The sequence below is a fragment of the Bacillus rossius genome, chromosome 2, assembly GCF_032445375.1.
Source record: "Bacillus rossius redtenbacheri isolate Brsri chromosome 2, Brsri_v3, whole genome shotgun sequence".
Taxonomy (NCBI): Eukaryota; Metazoa; Arthropoda; class Insecta; order Phasmatodea; family Bacillidae; genus Bacillus; species Bacillus rossius.
Window position 1 is genome coordinate 29,365,018 of NC_086331.1, and position 25,208 is coordinate 29,390,225.

General features: G+C 33.9%; 1 protein-coding gene across 3 annotated transcripts in view; it reads right to left on the reverse strand.

Moving 5' to 3' along the window:
* LOC134529209 (calcium-dependent secretion activator) overlaps nt 1-25,208 on the reverse strand; it is a 520,687-nt gene that overhangs the window by 144,584 nt on the left and 350,895 nt on the right. For all 3 annotated transcript variants that reach the window (XM_063363074.1, XM_063363075.1, XM_063363076.1), the window contains one exon: nt 8,041-8,142. In XM_063363074.1, the coding sequence (XP_063219144.1) occupies nt 8,041-8,142 (102 nt within the window). The remainder of the gene's footprint in view (nt 1-8,040; nt 8,143-25,208) is intronic.

The following is a 25,208-nucleotide window of genomic DNA, read 5'->3' on the forward strand; positions in this document are numbered from 1 at the left end:
ACAAAATTATCTTGAAGTGGTATACTCTCTATGAATATCTCTCTTATCAAAAAAAGGTGTTTCTTTTTTCGCTGTACAACAGTAGAATTCAAGAACAAAAAAGCAGCAGCTGCTATGATTTCTTCCATTTTGACAAACGACTGCGTGCATTTGTAGAAAGCAGTGTACACGGGTAGGTAACAGGCAACATGTCTCCTGCCATAAACGACAGCATTGGAAATGATTTTTGTAGAAACTATAGGAAATATGTTTACTTTACAACATGTCACATGCAACATTTCAACATGCAACATGTCGACAATGTTGACTGTCGCCTATCGCTTGTTGCCTCAGTTGCCCAATTGGAAGGGAATGGCTTATCTATTTCCCACGCCCGTGAGGGTCCCAGGGTGGCAAGGGCTTATGCGTAAAAGAGCGCTGGGTTTGCAAAAAAAGGGAGGTGATTAGGTTCTAGTCATCTGTAAAAATCTACTAAATCTCAAGGACATTTGGCCCTATGGCCAGTGCAGAATGTATAGGAAAATCTTCAAAGATAAAACATTTTTGTAACAGAAAAAATGAAAATTGTGTAACAAAATATACTATCGCAAACTGTCTCAGGTTGCCATGCCAGTGGCATTAACAATTTGCACAGTTTCCATTAAAATATGTTTATTATGCGATTACAGTATTCCCATGTTATGTTTTAAACTATATATGGCTGAAACACTTTCTCAATCTACAAATGTCTTTGTCAACTTGGGTAAATAGGTAACTCTGAAAAGCAATCATTTTATCTGCACCTAATTTCATTGAAGAAAGAACTAGCACAAAACACCACAGTACACCCAGTATGGGAACCACAAGTATTTGCTGTATATACCTTTTAAAACTTCTTAAATCAGGATGGCATGACCAGGATTGATCCATTATCTTTCGTTAACTATGTAGCTTGTATCTTACAACACATCTCATATAAGAAACCTTTAATTTTTTGCCAAAAAAAAAATTACTAAATGAATATTATCCTCAGCAAACTTACCTATTGTGCAGTTTATCAAAACTGAGTGTTACCAAAGTCCTACTAATGGGAACTTCCATGGCTGTCTTGGACCTAATGCAAATACTTGTAGACCACAAAATTTCTAGTGCATATATTTAATCCCAAGGTCAAAAAAGCTATATAAATAATTTTGTTTACAGCACAGCTTGACTAAAAATACCATAAAAAATTTAAAGTTTGTTTGAGCTGCCAAGTCAACATGAGTTTTACACTTTTCAACATGAATAAATCATGTTATGAATATCCTTCTAGAACATTCTAAAAAAAATTAGTGACACAACATTTGATAAAGAGGTAATATCTTAGTATTTTTTTACATCTTTATATAAATTACTGCATACTTTTCATACGAAAATTATCCAAAATAGAAACTGAAATCATTTCAGAACATATAGAAGAATTAAAGTCTTCATAACATTGTTGAAAATTCATTATCATATAAACCAGAAATTTAAAATGTAAACATAACTTTTAAAATTCACAGAATAAGATTAACCAATTCTTTGAGAACAAAGATAAAGCAGTTTTTAATCCATTAAAGTTAATGAGCATGATTATGTTAGTAGACAAATTAAGTCAAAATTAATATTGAAGTGAATAATAATTTTGACATGGTTCAATATTTCTAATGTAGTGTTACTTGCTACAAGACACACGTGTGTCTCCAAAGAAAAAGCATTTGTTCTGAGTTCAAGAAGATATACATACAAAAACGTATGCCAAATTGCAATGGTATGAATAAATAAGTAAATAATAAAATATTGCACGGTACTATTTTATGTTCAGCAAAATATAATGTATGTACTAAAAACACTGTGTAAATTTCTAGAATTTTAATTTTAGTAAGAGTCAAGCTCATCTTTAGAAAATTAACATTTAGTTAAATTGAAAGTTTTATGAATAAGAGGTTCACTCAAGTGCATCATTAACAATAATTAATAAAAACAGGTTTAACCATTTCTGGATAGATACTGGAAGGTCTTCACTAGAAACTTGAAAGATAATTAAGCATTATGGGCTAGTAAATTAAAACACAAAAATTATAAAGCCTCTATAAATGCAGGAATCAAAGGGAAAAGTTTTAAGAATGACAATAGACAGAATGTACCAATTCAGACCCCAGCCTGATGCTCTGTAGCGCCCCTTTGCATATGCTGTGTGCACGTGTGACAAGTTATTTAAACTGCACCCATATCTAACCCATAGGGGGCACAAGTACTGCGGAAGAGGGACTTGAAAAACAAAGTCATAACTACACTGTTAGTTCTTGTCATTATAGTAGAGTTAGTTTCAGGGAAAACTTGTGATGATCCAAGAATTCCTGAAGTTTGAAGAGAGCATCTAGGACAGTATGGCAAAACAATCATAGAGTGGGCAGGATGCACAAACAATTTTTTCAATGGCGAAGCGAAGACATGATGGACGATCAGGAGTTGATGTCATATGTCGTGTGAAGAAGTTTCAAACTGGCTTGTTATGCAGTTCTCAGGCATGAGATAAGAAATTAATGTGTGCAGATCTGTACTGCCCGGAATAGAGACAGTTGGAGACTGCAGAAATTTTACTATTGGAATAACTTGCCTCTTCCAGCATCCTTTCCCCACCTGTGAACTTGCAGAATTACTTAGGCTGGTGGAGATAGGGTGAAGACAATATCTGTTAGACAAGCAGGCCTTGGTATCAGTACACGGCATCAGTGGCCAATGAATGAATGCAGCAACGCAACACAGTGCACACATATGACTTCCACAAACAGCAGACCATAAGCAAGGGACTGACTAGGAGGCTATACCTGCTATGGCATCATGAATAACTGGTATCGTCACTACCCAAGATGCCCAAAAGACGCACCATGTACCTATGTGGGAACTGGACAGTAGGGGGCGAGGGATCATTCCTGCTTCCCAGCATCAACAGAAACAACCATCATTGATCATGAGTAGGGTTTTGTCTTGTGACACGTTAGCACTAGGGAAGAACACATTTTGGGATTGTCTACAGCTGTCGATAGCTGACCCGTACATGCCCTGATCAACACAGCGACCAGCTACAATTTCATTAGGGCAAGGCTTGCTGATCAACGCCAGTTCTAACATCGACCCAGCCGACTCCAGCTGAGTGTTGCCGGAGATGGCTATCAGAGGTGGACGGGCACAGTCGATGACATGCTGAACGAATTAATTGTGCATCATCTATGGCTGCACGACCATGACACCCTCATTAAGGTTAGTCCTGGTTTGTGTGCATGTTGGCTCCAAAAGCCAAAGCACGCTGTACAGCATCAGGTGTCACAATGTTTATTTCGTCACGAAGTTTCTCAACAGAATTATCAGTTGATTCATAGTGCACTTAACCACCATAGTAATGTGTTTGCTGATACAGACCCTTGCAACAAACAACTAATAGCATGCAATACAGATATCCCCCATGTCCATTATATATTGTGTGGTGGAATAATTGCGCCAAGCAAGAACACCTCCAATTTTTTAATCAAACTTGGTGGGGAAAATAAATGCACTTTATGTATATGCAATACCGTGTTTAAACCAAAATACAAAGTTTCTATGAGTGTGCCTCACTCTTACTGAACATAGCCAACACTTTCATAGGTTAGTGAAAGGCCCAAATTTTCTCGTCAATAGATCTGAACTCCAGTTATTATAAAGTTCCCATCCACCCAGAAAACTGACAGAAAAATACTTTTATAATACCTGGGAAAGGATAGTTATATGCAAAATATTTTTACCTTCCAGACCTGCACACAATTTTTCAAAATACAGTAAAATCATTTATCCTGCCTTAACTTATTCCACATTCTGTTTTATTCAACATCTCACCGATGTCCCAGGAATGCAGTCAACAGTCAAAAGATTTATTTTAAACAACAGAGGGCTGAACTTTTTAAGTACACTTTTTAACTTTAAACTATGATAATATTTGTTTAGATAAGTGACTTCTGATAAATTTATGTAAAAAAAATTCTAAAAACTTTTTTAGGTTCCTGAAATGTTGTTTACTAGAATTTTTGCTAACACTGCCATAGCCTAATAAAATTAATGAGTGGATAGTTGTCATGGAAACACCATACTTAAAATTTAAAATATTAATTTGCTAACACTATGAACAGAGATTATTTTCATTCCAAAATTTCATTGCCTAAAATTAAAACATTACAAAATCGATTTTGTACAGATCATGTGCACAGGTCATTGATGGTCTGCTATGCACTCATATGTTTTTCCATTTTGAACCCAACCTAACATGCTCATCATCTTGCATTAGTTTAGGAATGACTATCTACAAACAGACTGACGTGAAAGCAGAAGAATTGTACCTTAGAAACCACCAAGGTTAGAGTTCCTTTGGCTCATTTGTAAATCACACCACTGAAAAAACAGCTACACATTTTCGACAACAAACCACCACCAAGGAGAGAAAACCGTTGCAGACGACATAGTGCAGCTGAAGTTGAAAAGATAAAACAGGAAAAAGAACTGCCTGGGTGCGAACATCAGAATCCAAAGCTACAGTCTAGAAAAAGCTTCTTACGACAACACAGTCAATAACATTAACTATTGGATCACATAAGAAAAAACTGTAGCAGAACTTAACACCTGGAAGATGCTGGAAATGCATAGATGCACCTGCTGCTGGTTTTCATCTCTCATATGTAACCTGGAATGCTTTTTAGCATCTATGATGCCACGACGCAAAGAAAAATTGAATAAGTGGGACTACATAACTGGAGATGATTACTGTGTGTGAACTGCAAAATCAACATCATCTTCTGATCCGCAGAAAACTTGGTGATCAATGCAATATGAATTTTCATATTTCTGCTAATGAAAGGCTGTCCTCACTGCTGAATTTTGGGCATTTCACTGCGTAAGCACCATTTGCAGCAATCTCATTTATTGGCCAGGCTGATCCAAAGAAGCTCATAGTTTTACAAACCAACATGAGGCAGAAGGAAAGTGGCACCATTACGCTGCAGCTCAGCGAGGAAAGCGAGCCCCGAATAGTGTATACAAGTAAAAAGTTTGAAGATGTTGTATGCAAATGCAGTGTAACTGACCAGGAACCCTCAGGAGAATTATGGGCCTTGCGATGGCATTGCCCCAAACTGGAAGGGCATTTCAAACTGTACATGGTTAATTAAGTGGTTAGAGTCAATGCAAGGTTAATGATCCAAAGTTATAAGATACATTATATCACTGCAATCTCTAGATTTTCACATAGCACATTAAACTGGCCAACAAAACACACTAGCAGACAAACTTTCCGGAACAAAGATGATACTGTAAAAGCCCAAGATGCAGAGAGGGATAAACTATTACTCCCTCTCATAGCACTCCAAAAATTGGCCTGGAACATGACACGACAAAATACACAATCTGTGAAAATGCCACAACTACTCTGCCTTAGTCAACCTTTTTGGCACATTTTTACATAGTTTTTAAATTAAAATCAAGAAAACTCAGGAACTTGTAAGAAAATGTGACAATATGGTACATGACGCCACCTACCAAATCATTCACAAGTACAAACTGTATAGAGCGTCAACCTCGGCTTACTGCAAGTTGATTGGTTAGCTGTACATCCAGGTACAGACCAGACTTGCCACGCTTTCGGGACTTCTTTTATTGGTCCGGGATGCATCACTTAGTAAGGATTGGCATGAGCCATTACAGACTCTGTTAAAGGCATAAAACAAGATGACCTGTGGGAGTCAAACAGCAACAACCACGGCAAGCCAATGAAAAATTTCCTACAGTAGCACTATATTTGATACGACTGTACCCAATTATAATACACGGGTGAAGATTTCTACTTGTAGAAATATACTGTTTCATGCAGTGGGTCAAATTTCAATTGCAATGCAGGGTATATGTGGCTAAAGTGTTAGAAACAAAGTTTCTGAGGTGGAGATACTACTCAGAGTATTGTTGACATTCTCTAAATGCCAACGATGGATGCTTGGCGACAGGTGGTGTGTCCCACATTACACCACACCAATTTACCACCCCGAGGCTGAACATCATAATCAAGAAATAAAGGTGCAGCAGAGACCAAGACTTGCAGGAGACCACACAAAATTGGACACACATTCCTGAAATAATGGTTTGTTTGCGGAGACAAGTAAATCCAGAGTCAAGATGCCACGCAGGTTTAAGACATAATCTCCCACTACCCAGCCTGTATTTAGAGACAGATCAGCAACTGGAAGCCACGGAGAAAACCCCCCGCCGAGCATATGCAGACAAAAACAGAGGCACATAAGGCACCACGATACTGACAGATAGCAATATCGGGCAGCGCACAAGGCTCCTATACATTAAAACCGACCAAAGTTGAAAACTGGGCATATTGTGTATGCATAACTGCACCCATTGTAAGCTGGGTGCAAAAATGAATGATCATAACTTTCACTGACATATTCATTGTGATGCAGTGAGTTTAGCACCAAAAGGAAGAGCTGTCAAGCATAGATATCCAAGGGATTTTAACCCACAACCTTACCAAGCAATGAGACCAGCTGGCAACACTATCAAGCTATATTCACTCCATCAGACAAGTCAATGGACTAGTTAAGAGATTTCTCGCAAGGCGAGTCAGAATCACCTTCCAGATAGATAGGTTACACGACTTATGGCACACGTCCAGACAGACATGGATAGTGAGGTGAACAAGTCACCATACTGTGGCTATGAGGCAACTGAAAGACCCAGAGGAAGGGAGAGTGGAGTCCTTGGATACAGACCAGGCCTAGTGGCCACTTAGTTACTCTCTTGCAACGTCAACATTCATAGTGCTTGTGGAGGAACCACAAGACACTAGGTACCCTAATATGCCTCAAGATTCAGAGAAAGTGCATACATGGAACCCCGTTACATCAGGCTGCCCCATACCATAGGTGCTGTACCATTCAAACTGCAAACATCCGAATTTCCCTGTTTCCTAATCTGGATGCTAAATCCTTCTCATCCTGCAACACATCCTTCTGAAGTTGCACACAAAGGAAGACGTTATCAGTTAAAGTCTTTTGCGTTATGACTTTACTAATAGGCCAAGGGACAGTGGTAAAAACAAAATGAATAAATTTTTGGTGTTTTTTAACGTAACACTAATAATTTAAATTTAAGAATTAAAGTTTTATATGGTTCTGCCTACTAGAAATAATAAAAAAAATTGGTTATTATATCCTGTAACCTTTTAGGTTATTAAAACTACTTGTTTACGTAGCTACAATTCTACGAGGTCCCAAGACATCATGACTACGCGACTACGAGCCATGAGGTTACGAGACTACGTGACTACGAATCTTCAAGTTTACGAGACTGCGAGGCTACAGAGCTACGAAGCTTCTAGAACACAAGTTTACGTGACTGCGAGGATACAGGACTACAAGTCTGCATGAATACTTGACTACGAAGCTACACGTCTACAAGGCTCCAATTGCTGCATCTGTCTTCGACGGAATTTTCTCTTTTGCTCCAAATGCTCCAACAGCATTATGTTATAAGATTACAAGGCTTCTTGTTTACGTAGCTTCAAGTCTACGAGGCTCCAATGCATCATGACTACGAGACTACGATCCATGAGGTTACGAGACTATGCGATTTCGAGTCTTCAAGGTTACGTGATCGCGAGGCTATAGGACTATGAAGCTTCCAGATCACATGGTTACGAGACTGCATTTCTAAAAGACCGCGTGGCTACGAAACTACATGACTCTAACTGACTACAATAGCACCATTCAGTGGTGAGAGTTAATTTATCTCATGAAAAATAACCTGTTTAAAGTAGTGTCGATTATTGTCAACAGATGACACCTCATGTTGCTTACAGGTAAAAATTATTTTAATAACCTAAAAGGATACAATTAATAAATTGTTACTAAATCTCAATAGCACAACTTCTTTTGTTCACTAATAACTCAAATAAAATTACATAAATTAATTGAAAAATATAAAGAAAATCATGCAAGTTTCTGTTACCTGAAGTTTGTAATTTGGTTTTCAAGCAATATCCTTAGCCTTTCCTTTATTTCTTGAAATTTTTCCTTTTCTTCGTGAGTAACAGTCCCAACACCATCCGGTCTGAAATGATACGTCACACACTGTGAATTCAAAGCACAATTCCACTGACAAGCCTGTACTATTTCATAGCTTTAAAATACATTTGCACATAATTTACTAAAACATACTTTAAAAATTTTGTGGTAAAACCAAAGGCTCCGATAGTTAAAATGAGCCCATTACTTTGTTTACATGAAGTAACATGTGGGTAGTTAAGTGTAAGTGTATGTTAGTAAAAATATAAGATTTTTAAAAAGTATGTGACACTATGCATGAAGCTCTAAAGTAGATATGATACAAAGCAAAGAAAAAGAATCACTATTAATTTACAGCCTAGGGATCTATATATTGTTTCTATGGAAAGTTCAATATAAATAAAAACTATTACTTATGCCAACTGCATGAAACTTAAAAGAAATGTTTTATAAAAAAATTACTAAACTGAAGTAACTGTCACACACAAGCATGCCTCAAGTGAAACATTTTTCACATATTTATCAATTACTCTGATATTCACTGTTATGTATCAAATATTTTCAAGCGTGACTCAATTTTTTTTACTACACTTAAATGTTATTTGCAAAGCAAACATTTGTTAAATGTGATGACATAAGTGTGTTTAATTACAATTTTCAACATGTAAACTATTGTGTTTTTAGAGATGCATAAGAATAAAAGTACATGCAAACAACATCATGTCTAGAGCTGGCTACATGGACTGCCAACCTCCCTTAGGAGAATGTGCCTTAAGAAGAAGAAAATAGTAAGCATGCATTTATATAATTAAATTATATTATGCAGATAACTGAATGCTGTGGTTCTAAAAACATTAAATATAGTTTTAATACCAAAATTATTCATTTCTATATATTTTCCAGCTAAACAGTAAAAAACCGCTTAGATTTTTCTTATCTTCCAAACTTTTAAAATTAATTTTTTTAAACATTTTACATGCAGATATACAGATAATATCTACGTACTTGAGATATAATATAGTTAAAATCATTTTAGAGCATTATAGTTTTATTTTCCTATTAAAAATTTTAATACTTCAATTTTTTTTATCATGAAAAAATCCAGTAATATTTTTTTGTATCAAAATAAATAAATGGTATGGTATGTTATGTAGCTGCCCTGATGCAGTCATAGGCCCCCCCTCCCTTGCACATGTGTGTGTGTGTTTGTGTGTGATTGTGTGTGTTTGTGTGTGATTGTGTGTGTTGAGAAAACCAATGAAAATATCACACTGTGCATTATATTACAAAAGGAGTAAAAATTTTTGACCTTATATGTAATCAAAGAACCTGCAATTCACCTACATGTGATTGTGTGCCCAGTTTTTCAGTTGCAATATCATGTAGGTGTTTTTACATCTCATGGTTATGCACAATGGGTCAAGGTAACGATATGTATAAGATTATAGTGGGCCCTGAAAGATGTAAACAAATGATTAATTGCTTATGAACTGAGATCATGCAAGGGATACCTAACCCTCAAATGCTATTTAGAATTAAATTTTAAAAACATTATCATACTAAGATTGCAACTCCTAAAACTGCTGATTTGATTCATTTTTGTATACATGCCACTAGTTAAATTTCACATTTTCAAGTAAACATGCTAAAACTGCAACAGTAAAACCTTTATTGGCCAAGGTCACTGTGTGTTAGCATTTATTGCCTATCACCACCACAAAAGATATCCAGTGAGAAAGCTAATGAAGCTGTAGCCCTTCCCATAAAACAAAAGAATATTTAAACAATTGTAATAGTCACAAATAAAATATTTCAATGAATGTTTATTTGATGCTGAAATTAAAGATATTTTATTTAAATCAAAGGGTCTTTAATTTAGTTTCATTGTATTTCATAATTTGGCTTAACTTTCTCATACAGTAGTTTGAATTCAGCACGAACTTCCACCTAACCAAAATAAAATATTGAATACACCTCTGCAGTAAGAAGATCCAAGTTTGCTTTCAGAGTTTTACTTGCAGGAAACGTGACAGATGTCTTTGGCGAGTGTGATTTGGGCACAACAGCTCCTTCCTGAACTACGGATCCTATCACAGATATACACCTTATCTTTTGTTACTGAAAATATTCTGAAAAAATAAGAACATATATTTACCAATTACACTATAATACTAATTTTAATTCATAAGTTTGTTATTATATATAGTTTGCTTGGTTTTCATTTGTTTGTTCATTTTCTGTTATAACAGCCAACATAATTTATTTTTAACTTTCATGTTGTAATATTAATCATGCAAATGCAATTTCTATAGCCAAAATCAGAAAAGCTTTATGTAAATTTTACTGATTCAAAAATTATGCCTAGTTAAACATAAAAAAAAAGCACTCATTTTCTGGATAAGAAATTAAAATTTAACTGTAGCTGCGCATCTGCCAAAATTAATGAGATTATTATTTTTTCTGTTAATTCATGACATCAAGTAATAAAGCATTACTATTGTAATACTTTTTATCTTTATATTCACTTAAAACACTGTAATTTCATACGCGATGACAATTTTACAAGAAAATGAATAGCATAGTGTCATACTTATAATAATATACCTAATCTACTAAAAGAAAACCCCTTTAATTAATTTTTTTAAATGAAGTTTGTATAATGTTCTTTAAAAAAACTTAATTTAAATTTATATAATTTAAAGTAATGATACCAATAGGTTATCAAAACATTTTTAACAATATTAAAATACATACTATTTTAAATAAGTACAAAATTTATTAATTATGAGACCTTTGAATGTTAGCTGATCTAACAACAAATTATTAAAATCATTATGAATTTCTATAGCATTAAATGCAATTTATTTTTCTCGATCTTAAACAACGCCTTGTTCACAAATATATTTGTACACGCTTGTAAATGCAACTTAAGAAAACAAATTGCTATTTTTGTTACTTGTTTAGAGATATTTTTAGCAACAGTCTCGCCAAACGTCATGTTGCAGCGCATTGACTTTGCATTCAAGAACATTTTGATTCCCAGTGCAAACCTCATCTTAAAGAATTGTGTGACCCATATGTGGTGTTATCTGATGACCAGGTGCATGGTGCAAATGCGAAACTTAGCACCATGCTTTTTGATTAGTACCTACTCCAGGTGTTAAGGTGTCCAGTTTGAGCAGACACAGGTCATGTGTTCTACAGTAGAGGGAAACAGACTGACACCTAATGAGTTAATCAGTTCGTTTACACAGTAACCTCCAAGCTGTTAGTTACTAAAGGAAAACCTCTATAAATATCATTCCTGAACTCTACCATAAGATTCTAATTACAGTTGTAGTCATTCCTGAAAATAACTTCAAAATTTATTCCTAATTTTTTTGTTTTGTTTTTGTAACCAATCTATAAATACCAGATGCTCTATTAAATTATACATGTCTTAGAAAAATCAAACACTTCATAATGTCTCATTAAAATACTAAAACTTTACCATTGATGAACCAAATTTTACATTTTTCATACTCATCCATCAATCTTACAACTACGTTTATTCAAATAAAAAAATTATTTTGCCTTTTCACCCGGTTAATAAACAGCTTAAATTAAAGTTTCTACCATCTTCAATGTTTTAAAATAGGTCATGTGACAGTTAAAAAGGACCAATAAAATTACCTGTTCCCTGCAAATTGCCCAGCATTGTAAGAGAATACAGAATATGTTCTATCTCCCAGAACTATATATAACAGTACCTCTTGCAGTTAAAGTTACAAGATCTTGTCTCACAACTCATTCAACCTATTTTACCATCTATTTTTATTTATCTCACATCACATGAATGCGGTTTAGTATTACAATATATTCTCAACATTTAACTTGTCCACTAAACACAACACTAATGAATATTCTTGGGAACCACAGCATTCAATTTGTCAGAAAACAATGCCCATCACAAGCGCAAGACAATGTGTGCATAGCAAACAATAAAGTGTACAATATTTACAAACCTGGCCACAGAGTTATCTTCTAGCACCTCCGTGCTAAGTAAAGGATGGACAAGCATTAGAAAGGGAGATGGTTAAAGACAACCAGTTAACTTGCAAGTTCACAGCTAAGAGAAAAAAACATGCAGCACTGAAAGTAAGTGTGTTTGCTGCAATAGGTTACTAGCTGAATGTTGATAGTTGTAGATGCAAAATATAGATGTAAATTTTTCTTTACAAATGTGATTTATATTTACTACTAATTGGGAAAACAAAAACTGTCAAACAACACTACTATTAAGGTGAGAAAAGTATAACACACACAATAAAGGCATTAAACACTGATAAAAAAATATTATATTAGAAATGTTGTAAAGTACTGTATATAATTTTCATGGTAAAAAATACTATAACCAAAGAAATTTTACAACTAAAGACACATAAAACTGTACTTTTGAAGACCACTCTATGTAATTAAAATGTAATGACAACAGAAACTATAGAAAAGAAATTAAGTGGTAATTATAATCATGTTTGGGCAGTTACTAGTAAAAAGTAATTCATTTAGAGTTCCAGCTGTGATGAGAAAAAACTAACTTATTTACCAGAACAGTTATGCTTTTCTAAAAGAAAATGAGTTAAAGTTACTTTAACTAGCAAAATACTTTTCAAAAAATCTACAGTTCCTTTAAAAAAAATTACATATAATTAGCAAATGGGCTTAAATGTTTTTTTTTTTTAAATTTTATTAAATAATACAAAGATCAAATTTAAAGCTTTGTATTGCTTGCAATACGTAAACAACACTCAAAATTATTTCTATAAAATTTAATTCAGCAGAATCACAATGTATTCATTATTAAGGTAGGAAAACTAAATGTGAGTTCAGTTAAAAATAAGATTTTTCTAAAACATGGCAACATTTATATTTCCCCTTCATGGTGTAAAAAAAAATTACTATATACCTATTTGTCTATTGTTTCAAAGAGTAAGTCAGTAAGTGTAAATGGTTGAAGATTATAAAGTATGTATTATTGAAACACTATACAATGGGATAGTAATAAAAAATATACTGATCACAATCTGACCAAGTAATATAAAATAATATAATCAAAATTAGCTTATGAAATTTAACAAAAGAAGTAACAAATTTTTGTTAACTTCATAAGTAAAAATTACTGAGTTACAAGTGATGTTTATAAAGTTTAAAAAAAAAGAAGTATTTAAACTGTCATTCAAAAATTCAACTATTTTTTGAACCCTGACTATAATAAATTTCATAAATAAATCAGAATGGAAATGTAATTTTACAAACAATTTTTTTTTCTACATTACCTAAAAAAATTTTTTATGGTAACTAATTTTATTTAAATATTTAATTATTTAATTTTTAGGCCTGGAGCTAGCTTACAGATAAACTATTAATTATTTAACTATTTTTTTAAATTTCTTGGAAGAGTACCAAGTGTTTCCAAAAGTATTCAATATAATGTGTACGCCTACAAAATAATTTTTATATGCCGCATTACTAGCACAAAGCATTGACAATCTGGCTAGTTTTCTAAATGGGGATTTACGTTATAGCTATGCACAGAGGGTTGAGATAATGTGATATCTAAGGTTATAGTGGGCTCCAAACCACTTGAGTATCAACATAGTGCTCATAAATATGAGTCATACCAGGGTGCTGGGATCAAACCCATGACCCTCACCACATGAGCAAGACGGCCTAGCAATAATGGCCACCGATGACAATTGAAGATGAGAGGGTGGGTAGTGACATAGACTCTGCAGGGGGATGGGAATCAATATGCCGAACAACACATTCAACCTAACTAAATAATTTACAGTTTAACATTCATGTTTACCAGTGTGATTATTGTGACTGTATCACACTATGTGGCACATGCTTTATTTCAACAAAGGTGGAAGTTAGTTGCGCAAAGATAGCATTTTTGTTATTTGGTCCCCCATGTTTCAAAATAACACCACCAACCACAGGCAATAAATTGTCCATCACATTTTACTACAAATTAGCTTATGTACATGTTCTTCGCACTGAACATGATAAATGTCTCTCCTCTCTCCTGGGTATGCCACTGCCATGTCCTAAATAATCAATTACACAAAATTTAATTTTGAAAATCAGTTTATGAAACAAAAAAATTGTTAGAACTAAGATTAACTGGAAAAATACAAACCAAAGATGCCATTTACAATATTTAGCATTTATTATTGAAAAAAGAAAACTTATTAATAATTAACACAAAAATAACAAAAAGTAGTAAAATGCAAATAATTTTATGCCACACTACAGTGTTATTGGCTAAACACCCTGCAGTGAAGAAAGGAATAAAATTTAAAAGTAAAATATGCAACAAATTTGATTTAACAATTGTAAAAAACATGGCAACAAAAACCTGCAAAAAGTTTAAAATGTTCTGTCTTCTTTATTCTTAATCAGTATACATGTCATTCGCACTGGATCTTGAGGGGTGAAAATAACCAAAAAAATGTGCCTGGAGGCTATGTACTAAATTGCACTGCTCTAGGCTTTACCGTCCCCCTGCTAAGCAAATGACAGACAGAAAAACTTTCCCTTTTATTATTACAGTTACAGTAGTGATAATTTTTTGACATGATGGAAGTAAATAACAGATTGAACACCTTCTTTTTAAGGAACCTTAGATTTATTATTACCTACTAACAATTTGAAGACCTAACTCTCATTACATTTCATAATATACCATGTAATATACTTCCTCTGTGTTTAAGGGATTCTACAGCTTCCCAAGGCTCATATACATCTTTGAAGTTGGAGCACAAACAACACTTTTATAGTAAATAATAAAGAAAGTTTTTAATATGGAACAATGTGCATCTGAATTATAATTAATTGAATGAAGTTCTACAACCATCGCAAATTTTGTCACTGTAGCACATTTATTTCACTGAAATAAGTTGCAGTAACATTTATTTTCCATATATTTTTATGATGTATTACTACGCCCAATTATTTCAATGAAATAATATTGCTACAGAAACTAATTTCAGGGTGGTTGTAGTAATAAATTCAATTAAACATAAGCCAGATGCTCAGTGTTTCATTTCAAATAGTTTAACTTACAATAAAATTGTTGTTCAGCTCCAACTTCAAAGACATATACCAGGCTTGGGAAGCACTTTAGACCATAAGTCATATAGAGGTTTCCACTTATTTTGTCGTGATGAATCTGCAATTGTCTATCGAATTCAGACTCATTTTGTATATCGAAGATACACCTGAAAATACATTTTACCACTTTAGAATTACTTTTTATTTTAAAAATGCTTTCACAAATTAGCAATTTTTGTCATTGGTATTGAAGGATATTTAATGTTTAAAAAAAGAATTAACCTTTTTTCCAGAGGAATGACCTTGGTAATATACATTCTTTTTAGAAAACATATTGAAATATGCCCACAATTTTTTTTAAACTAAAACGTTAGTCGTGCTTGCAAGTTATGATAGAACAAACAAAAAACTTTTCTTTGTATAATAGTAGATTCAAAAATTTGAAAAGTTAAGGAAACATAATATAAAAAATATATTCATAATAGCTTTAAAATGTAACAGTTGTGTGATTTACTTTACTCTTATTAATTTCAAGTTGTATTTATGACCCATCTTAATTTATATCTCAGCCATACTGGCTCACCAATGTCTGCCAACCTTACACACTGCTACCTTGTTTATCTACATTATATATACCTTTATTTACACTATGAATAAACATATTTATTACACTAAACATCACTTATTCAATTTCTGTGGCTGCACAATTCTTCTGCCACTTCTTGTCTTCCACCCATCTTTAATTCTTGTCCTAAACCATTTTTTTTATTTGCTCTTCCTCAGAAAATCCTCTAAAGGGTGGTACAACTCCTTGAACTTCACGTCCTGCTTGCTGTGGCCACTGAGTGGTTTGTATCTATAGTTTCAATTCAGGTGGTGAGTTTTTTCTCTTCAATCACATTTATCAGCTGTGATCTTTCGCCACAATATGGTGTCAGTTTCCAGCTAATAGGATCTGGTATATTCAGTCAACTTTTGGACTTAACCAAATCTTTTGAGGTCTGTTACTCATACCCAAGTACTTGGATTTTAAGGTTCCACCTCCTTGGCTCCGTGTCGTCGATTGTAGTTGTGTTTACTGCACTCTTTAAGGAGGCCATCACGTTTCTGAACTGTCTGCAAACTTTTCTGGTCCCACGAAGGCTTCAATGTAGTGGAAGTAGCGGACAGCGTAGTCTGGAACTTTCTGTCAAACAATAACTCAGCAGTTGAGAATCCTGATTCCAGAGTTGTAGCTCTATACACTAGCAAGCCTAGGTTTGGGTCTCCAGAGTTAGTCATGATTTTCTTAGGAACTGCTAAAGTACTATAATTCCTCATTTGCCTGTGCAAACCTGGGACTAGAAGTGCAGTAGATGAACCCATATTATTTGGAAAACTGCCGGAACTCTAAAGATGTAAACTGTGTTGCCCTATCACTGCGAACTGTCTTTGGTATGCTATGCATTTTGCATTCTCTGTTAGGCCGTCAAGTCATATTACTTCTAAGTACCGAGAATAAAAGTCTTGTATTACTAATTCCACTATAATTCCACTATATCCACCTCCACCATGGAGCATGGCCGCTCCGGCAATGGTGTGGGAAGCAGGGGTTCTCCATGCTACACTATGTGTCGCAAACACTACATGCAGTTATTCAAGAGTACCTCTATGTCTTGTGTGATGTTGGGCCATTTACCAATTCCTTTGCCAGATGCCAGCACTTAGCAATTTTCATGTGTCCCTGATGTATTTTGTGCAACATATTGGAGCGTAATACTGTTTGTATGAAAATCGGTGCACTTTATATGATGAGTCCATTATGGTATCTTAGAAGGCTTCTACGAAGCCAAAACAAAAAACTCTTATTGCTGAACCCATTAAGGATGTCCTTCTTTCAGCACCTGACACACTTCATCCTTGTCCTGCAGGACTTAATTTCTGAGAACCATATCTGAGAGTCTTGGTCCTTGTAACATACTTTAGACAAACAATGTTTCTTCCATAACCTCTTTTTTGTACATAGAACATTTGTGATATGGTATAGTCAAAGTACATGAGGCACATCCATTGTAGGTGTGCAGTAAATTCAACCACAGGCTTACTTGACAAACGGTTAACCAAGGGCTTATGGTCAGAGACTATGGATATCTTCTCACCCAATACTCTCGAAACCTTTCATATACCCACATGATGACTAAGGCCTCTTTCATTATCTGTGCATAGCACCTCTTTTCTTTACTTTACTCAAACTCCTTTTAAGTATATGTCTATGGTTTCCATATTCCTTCATGGCATTGTTCTAGCACACCACCAAACTCAAATGATGAAGCATCTGAAGCGACTCTTGTTTCTAAGGCTCTAGGGTAACGGCCAATATCAGGCTGTTCTACTTCTTCTTTCATCACTCTGACTATGTCCTGTTCAGTTGCACCCCATACTCATTCTGTGTTTTGGTACTGTAGATGGCACCTTCTCTGCCAACTGTGGTAGGAATTTTATTAGGTATCTGAAAAACCTAGGAATCTTTTGAGTTCTGACATGTTGGTTATCACACTATTATTCTCCGGATCTGGTCGCACTGTGCCTTCACTGATTATGCGACCCAGAAACATAACAGTTATCTTCCCAAAACTGCAATTCTCTTTGTTGAATGTGAACCCATTTAGCTTCAACTGTTCAAGGATAGCCTTCAACAACTGGTCATGTTCTTCCACAGTGCTACATTACACCAGTATGTCGTCTGCCTGGTTTACCACTTCTGGCAGTTTTTCAATTATCTGTTGAATTTGGTGCTGGTAGTATTCAGGTCTTGACTTTAATCCTATCGGCAACCTGTTAAAATGAAACAGACCAAATTGTGTTATGAATGTGGTGAACACTGCACTGTCCCAGGTGAGCTTAATTTGCAAAAAAAAAAAAAAACTCAAAGCCTCCAGAATGATGAACCACATTATTCTGCAACTGGGCCAGTGACTCTTCTGCAGATGGTAGTTGTAGCCTCTCCATTTGGACAAATTGGTTGAGCTCTGTGTGGTCCAACAAAATCTAATAGTGCCATTTCTCTTGGGAACTACAACTATTTGTGAACACAAATCTGTTAGAAAGTGGATAGGGTAAATGACCTCTGTCTCTAACATTTTATCTATTTCCTCCCTTACTTTCTCCCGAAGGGACAGTGCAACACGTCTATAAGCCACCAGAGAGAAGGAAGAACCCCTTTTTTAAGTGTCAAAAGATTCTCCTGACTCAATTTACCAATACCCAGAAATATAGTGAAGAATTTATACACATACCTGTTTGCAGCACTCTCAACTTCTACCACCTCATTCATAGAGATAACATTTAGAGTTTTTATTTCAAGGCTACCCAGCAATGGAATGGGCTGATGATTCACCATGTAAATTTCTTGGTTGACATGCTTGTCTTCAAGTGATACAGTTCCTAAAAACATGAATAGGATTTTTACCTGCCCAAAAAGCTTCTCATCTGCTTTGCACACAGGTATGCTACACTGTATCTCAGATTTTTTCAAATGACTTCACATACGCCTCAGTATCTATTTTAAACTTTGTCTCATTGCCTTGTAGTTTTGGCCAGATGTGTCATGGACCTGAAAAACTTCCATTGGTACTTCGACAACGTAATACGAGGTTCTTGATCTGTACCTTTTCCATCTCTTAACTGTTGCACTGTAACATGTTAACTTCAACAACAAATGCCTCTCATAATGACCAACTTTATTACACCATAAACATGTCCTGTTTCTTGGCGGACAGTTTGGCCACTGATGCAAAGGTGCAATATCTTTAGAGCAATTACTTTTACCCTAGCTGTACCCTTTCCCATTGCTGTTACTGCTGGGATTTCTGTATACCTTTGAAGCCCTTTTGTCGGCCCCTCCAAATAGCAGACGTTTCTACATTATCCCTTCTGTGAAATTTAAAGTGAACCTTGCTTTTGACAACATTGATACTGTCGTGGTTTTCACCCACCAGTTGTTTTTGTCCGTGCACTACTTCCGCTTCACGAATTATCTTTACCACCTCTGCTGCAGTGAAGTTATTATCATTTTCAAAACTTCAGATCACTTATCCACAACTCCGATAACTTTGATTGTTGTAATCAAAAATTCTTTGAAATTCTGTAACTCACACATCCAGTGGCCTTGTACACATCATTAATGAGAAATCCATGGGTTTACCCTCTTGCTGCTAATGTTTGAAAAATTCAGCCCATTTGTAAACAACATTTTTCTTAACCCTGAAAAACTCAAGAGAATTTTTATTTGAAACTAACATACTTACTTTGTTGCTCTGTTGTAAGTGCAAAGGTCACTAACAAATTTCTACTTCTAAGCCCACGCAGTACAGCAACATTTTTACCTGGCTGTCTTCTGGCTTCATCACCAGCTCAGATGCAACTCAAAATCGCTCAAACCTTTGAATCTATTTGTCCCACTCTGGCGGCCTTTGTATATCAAAGTTTTGTGATGGTACCATCTGAAACTATGCAGCCATTCTCGCACTCCTATTTCACTATCCCGGAAATATCAAATACAATCGTATTACAACCATACTTCGACTGCCAGCAAGCAAATGTTTTGCACACTTCGCAAATCCTGACACCATGTTGTGTATTTACTACACTCATATACATTAAAATTGTACTCAACAACCCATTATAATCTATATCCCCACCATACTGGCTTACTCATGTCTACCAACCTAACTTAATGTCCCTTTATTTACCTACATTGCAGTTTACCTCATGCTTTACTATCTATAACATTACGTTCCTGAAACATAAATGTCTGAAATTTGTCTTCAGTTCAGTTGAATTACAAGATTTTATTTTTAAAATTAGAAATGTATAACAGCCAACAATAAATTAAAGATTGATGAAACTTCTAACAAACTTGTACATTAAGGACCAAATAATGCAAAACTAATTATGAGTCTTCACAGTCTCATTATTTCACCATGTGGTAAATCAACCTTTTATCCAATAATTATTCTGTCAGTGGGTGAACATAAACAGAATTACTATAACACTTCTTATGGCCTTTTAAGCAACGAGTTGTGACACCAAGTGTCCTGAGGCTTTACTGACAAATTTAAGAACCCTTACATACAGCACACCCTGCTAGTATCGGGAGGAACACTAAACACTGTGCTGTGTGAAAAGAAATTTAAAAGTTTGCACACCGGAGTAGTATTTGTCCTGGAAGAATAATGATACGACACTAGCCACCTACTTCCAAGTTCACAAATTTAAATCCAGCTAGGTCTATAGTTTTAAAATCCCAGTAGTATCTTCCAAATGGTGCTTTATTTTAGCCCCTGAAATTCAGTGCTCTGTAACCTTTCTTATCACCAGGCCTGCTATAAACACAGATGTGCACTGACAGCCAAATAAACCTTTGGTCTATATGGCAGCCAATGCCATCTTCAATTAAAAATAAATCCATTCATTAGAGCAATTTTCAGTGTGGTAAACAGCAATTATTTTTCATTCAAATTAAGAATACATGCCGTGTTTTGAGAAACTCTTTGCAGTGGTTAGTAAGACATTAAAGAAGTTTTTCATCTTTTTTTTTAAATTTTAGCTTAACACCTTGTTGACAGCAAGTCATTACAGACAGTAACACATGAGGACACCGACTACGAATATTGGGAACCTGGCCAAGGCCTATAGAAAGGAACCATAATTAAAATGATTTCTGCATCTACATTCAAACTCATGTCCTCTGGACTGCATGTCCAGTGTCTCCGTACTGGGCCACCTCACTTCATTTGAAATTATAAATATAATTCAATGAAATAAGACAACCCTTCAGAATCATCCAAATCGCACTGATTACTTTACTATCATTATTTCATTTGGGGAAAGTCTATTATAATTAATGAAGATGATGTAAAAAATACTTACTGAATAAAATCCTGTTTTTAATTTACTATTTAACTTTTTTCAGTTTCTGCCAAGTTTAAATGCATACTCATTCATGCACACATACATAAAAATTACATACATTTATCATGCCTAGTAACATTATTAAAAAAGTTAAAAATACAAATTAAGCTACTATGTCAAATATCCAATAAAAAATTAATTTCATTAACATTACAGTAGAGGTGCATAGTTTAACAATGTGGAATAAACATTAAAAGCATATGAATTGTAGCTGTTTTCTGTTAGCTGTGAACTTACTGCATTGTTACGGAAACTTAAAGCGAAACACTGGGCTACAAACGACACAACATAGTAGCTAGCAATAGCACACCATTAATCACTATACGCGTGCATTGTAACGAGAATCTTCGTCACAACAAATGTTCATATAGAAGGTACTTTCCAGAAGCACAACTGTAAACATTTAGGAGAGGAATATCCTTTCAGGGATCATTCACCAAGTGAGGGGAAAAAGGTGGTGTTAAGAGAATACAAATTATAACTGCTTAGTGCACAGTAAGGCGATAGAGTGACTGCTGCAATATTTAAGAAAGGCAATTTTATGACATTTAAAAATAAATAAAATATGTTTGTGTGAGTTATTAAAACAGTTTGTACACAAAGATTTTTTACTACAAAAATACTTTATCTTAAAAAAAAAAAAAAAAAAAAAAAAAAAAGGCTTCATAGTTAGTAGACAAATACCGGTACAAATAAATTTTCAATAACCACGTATTAAAATAATAATGACTAAATAACATAAAACTTGTGTACATAAAAATTGTGTACAATCAAAACTTGACATATACACAATAAATGACTTTAAAATTGTAAAAAATAAAACTGTGAGCAAGTTTACATTTAAAATTCTTGATGCTAAATATACTTCTAATTTGTGTAATACAATGAAAATGGTTTTCCATGCTTCTTGAAATCAGCAATTATAAATATGCATTTCAACTGTTTAATTAAGTAGTAAAAAATAAAATGAAGGCTATAAATATTGTAAAACAATTCAAGTGAAAAAGGTTATATGAGCTGGATATGTCAAATAGCTTTTATATACGAGATCACGTTTCATAATCTAGATAGCTCTATTAAATATTGTTTATGTGCATGTTTATAAAACATGTACACAAAAGTTTAATATCAGTTTTATATTGTTTATAGGAATAAGTTAGGTTAGACGCTGTTTCAATTGAATAAACCTAGTTCATATTTTACATACCATTATGCTATGTTTTTTGCAATCATCATCAATGGAATAACACCAAAATATAAACAGCGATGTTTGAATAAATCATATTAGTATTTAATTTTCGAAATTAATGAATGATTTTGCGTTCTTTCACTGTTGAGTTCAGCAATGTCAAAAAGAAAAATTTCTCATAAAGTTAGGCATTTATTTTATTGGAATTTTCAATTCATCATTTGAGCTAATAATAACTAATTTGAGGTAATAGAACTATAACTTCACAGAACACTCAAAATCCAAATAAATAATCATAACCAAATATTTTCCTAATTCATATATCTTTTAGCTTATATCTTAATATCTTATTTGTCAAAAATTTTAACTAATAGTTACTAGATTTGTCTATGCATTCGCTAATACTTATTCTTTTTATAACAAACAATTTTCATTTCAAAAAATTATGCTTATTTTGTTCAAAATAGAGGCTACATGTTAACAATTTACTGTCAGTTGTATACATCTATTCATCAACTAGGTACCTAAACATTGGTTTTTGAAGTGGATGAGTTCAGTTATATTGTATGTAGGCCTGTGTGAATATCAGTTGTTTAGTTTGAATCAAATATGAATATGAATACCAAATTATTTATAAATACGAATATTGAATTCAAATAGTAAAAATGATAAGTTATGATTCAATACGTGAATACAAGTTCATATTTACAAATTTAAACGCTAGTTATTCACCAGTTTTTGTTTTTTACGCAGTCAAGTTATTTTTTTTTTACTAAAACAATACTTTAAACATCATTTCTGCTAATATTATATGGAACATTAAAAAAAATTATTAACTTTTTTTTTATATAGGTCTTTCAGTCGCAACATCAGTGTCATCATAGATACACAGAGCAAGGAAGCTGCTACTTTGTCATATGGTGTTAGATTGATTGTAACTATTGATTTATATGCCGTAAAAACTATGACGTTTACTTCTTTAATTGCCACCACAATGGAGTGTCCGTATTTTCTGATGTTGTAATCCATGGTTGTTGACGTTTATTTTTTCCCCTAACTTCTGGTGCATGTGACCACGAACAGTTAGTGTGACAAAATGAATACAAATAATATTTTGTTTTCAAATATGAAATGACAAATATGATTTTTTTTGTATTGTTCACACAATTTTTTATTAATGTTTAGCAAGGCAGTAGTGAAAAAATCTTTGAATACTTGTTGCATGTTTAAAATATCGCTTTTTATTCATGTTTTTGATTAAGAAATCCCATTTGAACATCATAAAAGGATATTTATTTCACGCAAATGACTTACCTCAACAGTGAGCGTTGGTATACAACAAACTCACGAGGTATGCTTTGTCCAATACCCATAAGCAAAAGAATATTTGTTGTTTCTAAGTGTTAGTATTTGAGGTTGAATCAAATATAAATAATAAACAAATAGTTTATTATTTGTGTTTAAAAATTTGAACATTTACACAGGCCTAATTGTATGGTACTTAATGAAATACATTAAATTTACATTAATATGCCAAAGTAAAGAAATATACTGTGTGTGACTATTCCCCTGGTATATATTTTGTATTAAGTGTATGAATAAAAATAAATCATTATTTTCAATATCATGGATAAAAAAACAGTTGTGTTATATCTTGGTTAGCTTTTTGAATGGAAGTAATGTAACTTCTTCAAAACTGGTTTTGTTCAAAAATTCTACTCGCTTCAAATCATAGTTAAGCACCAGGAACTAAGCACAAAATTAAATTCAAATATATTGGTAAAAATGATTGCCAGTCCATAACGTTTATACTACTGTTTATACTACTACTAATGTTTATATTACTCTTTACTCAATAGTGCGCACAGTTGTAGATCCAAAGGGAAAGAAATTTTATGAAATTAAGTTTATAAGGAAAAACTTTAATTTTGGAAAATGAGGCCCTTCCACACCCATTTTACAAGCATTATTGAGTGTGCTCGCAAGAATTAAAAAAAATTAATTTGATGTGATATAAAGTATGTGTTATATTACTTCACTAAATCTTAGCAGATCTGTAGAAAAGTAGTGCACAACGATGTATCCTTTCGTCACAGAGTTGTCAATGAAACACACATGCTCCATTTGCCTCTCACTATTACCAAACTAACTGCATAGGTTGTAACATAGCAGGCCTTACCCTCTTAACCTATGAAACATTGACATAAATAATTTTATAATTTTTTTTTATAATTTTCAGTACTTGGTTTTAGAGTGGAGAGAAGCTTCACAACTCGACTATCTCAATGCATTGACCGTAACTGAGGCCACTTTAATAATATAATTTTTTCAACATAATTAATTAAAACTTTAAATGACTCACTATAACATGGGAAAAAGAATTAAACTGTTATCTCCTATACTGTTTGTGTTATTCATTTTCAAAATACGGTAGTTTCCCTGCTGAACCCTATATGTTTTAGAGGTAGTCATATGTTAGCAACGTGTTGTTTTGCTCTTATTTCTCATTAGATTATGTTTTCAAGTATGTGTTGACGTCAAAAGTGGCTTCGCCCCATAATAAGCCTGGTTGGACTAAACTCCTTTCCTTGACCTTCATCCGTTCCTTCCCAGCATGGAATTACCGAAGTAGGTAGTCATGTGTTTTCAAACTGCGCGCCACGAACTACCGGAAGACGGCATTTTAAGCTCAGTGCTTCGGTACAACAACTGCACCATAGTGGACCGGAACTGAACTAACCTGGATCCTGTTTATGTGTTAGTTTAGTAATAACTGTATGTTCGCATGTAGCTAAGTAGTAACGAGAGGGCATGTATTTTTATGTTAGTATTTTAAGAGTGCTTTTCATGTTTATCCGCGGCACATAACTAAACTA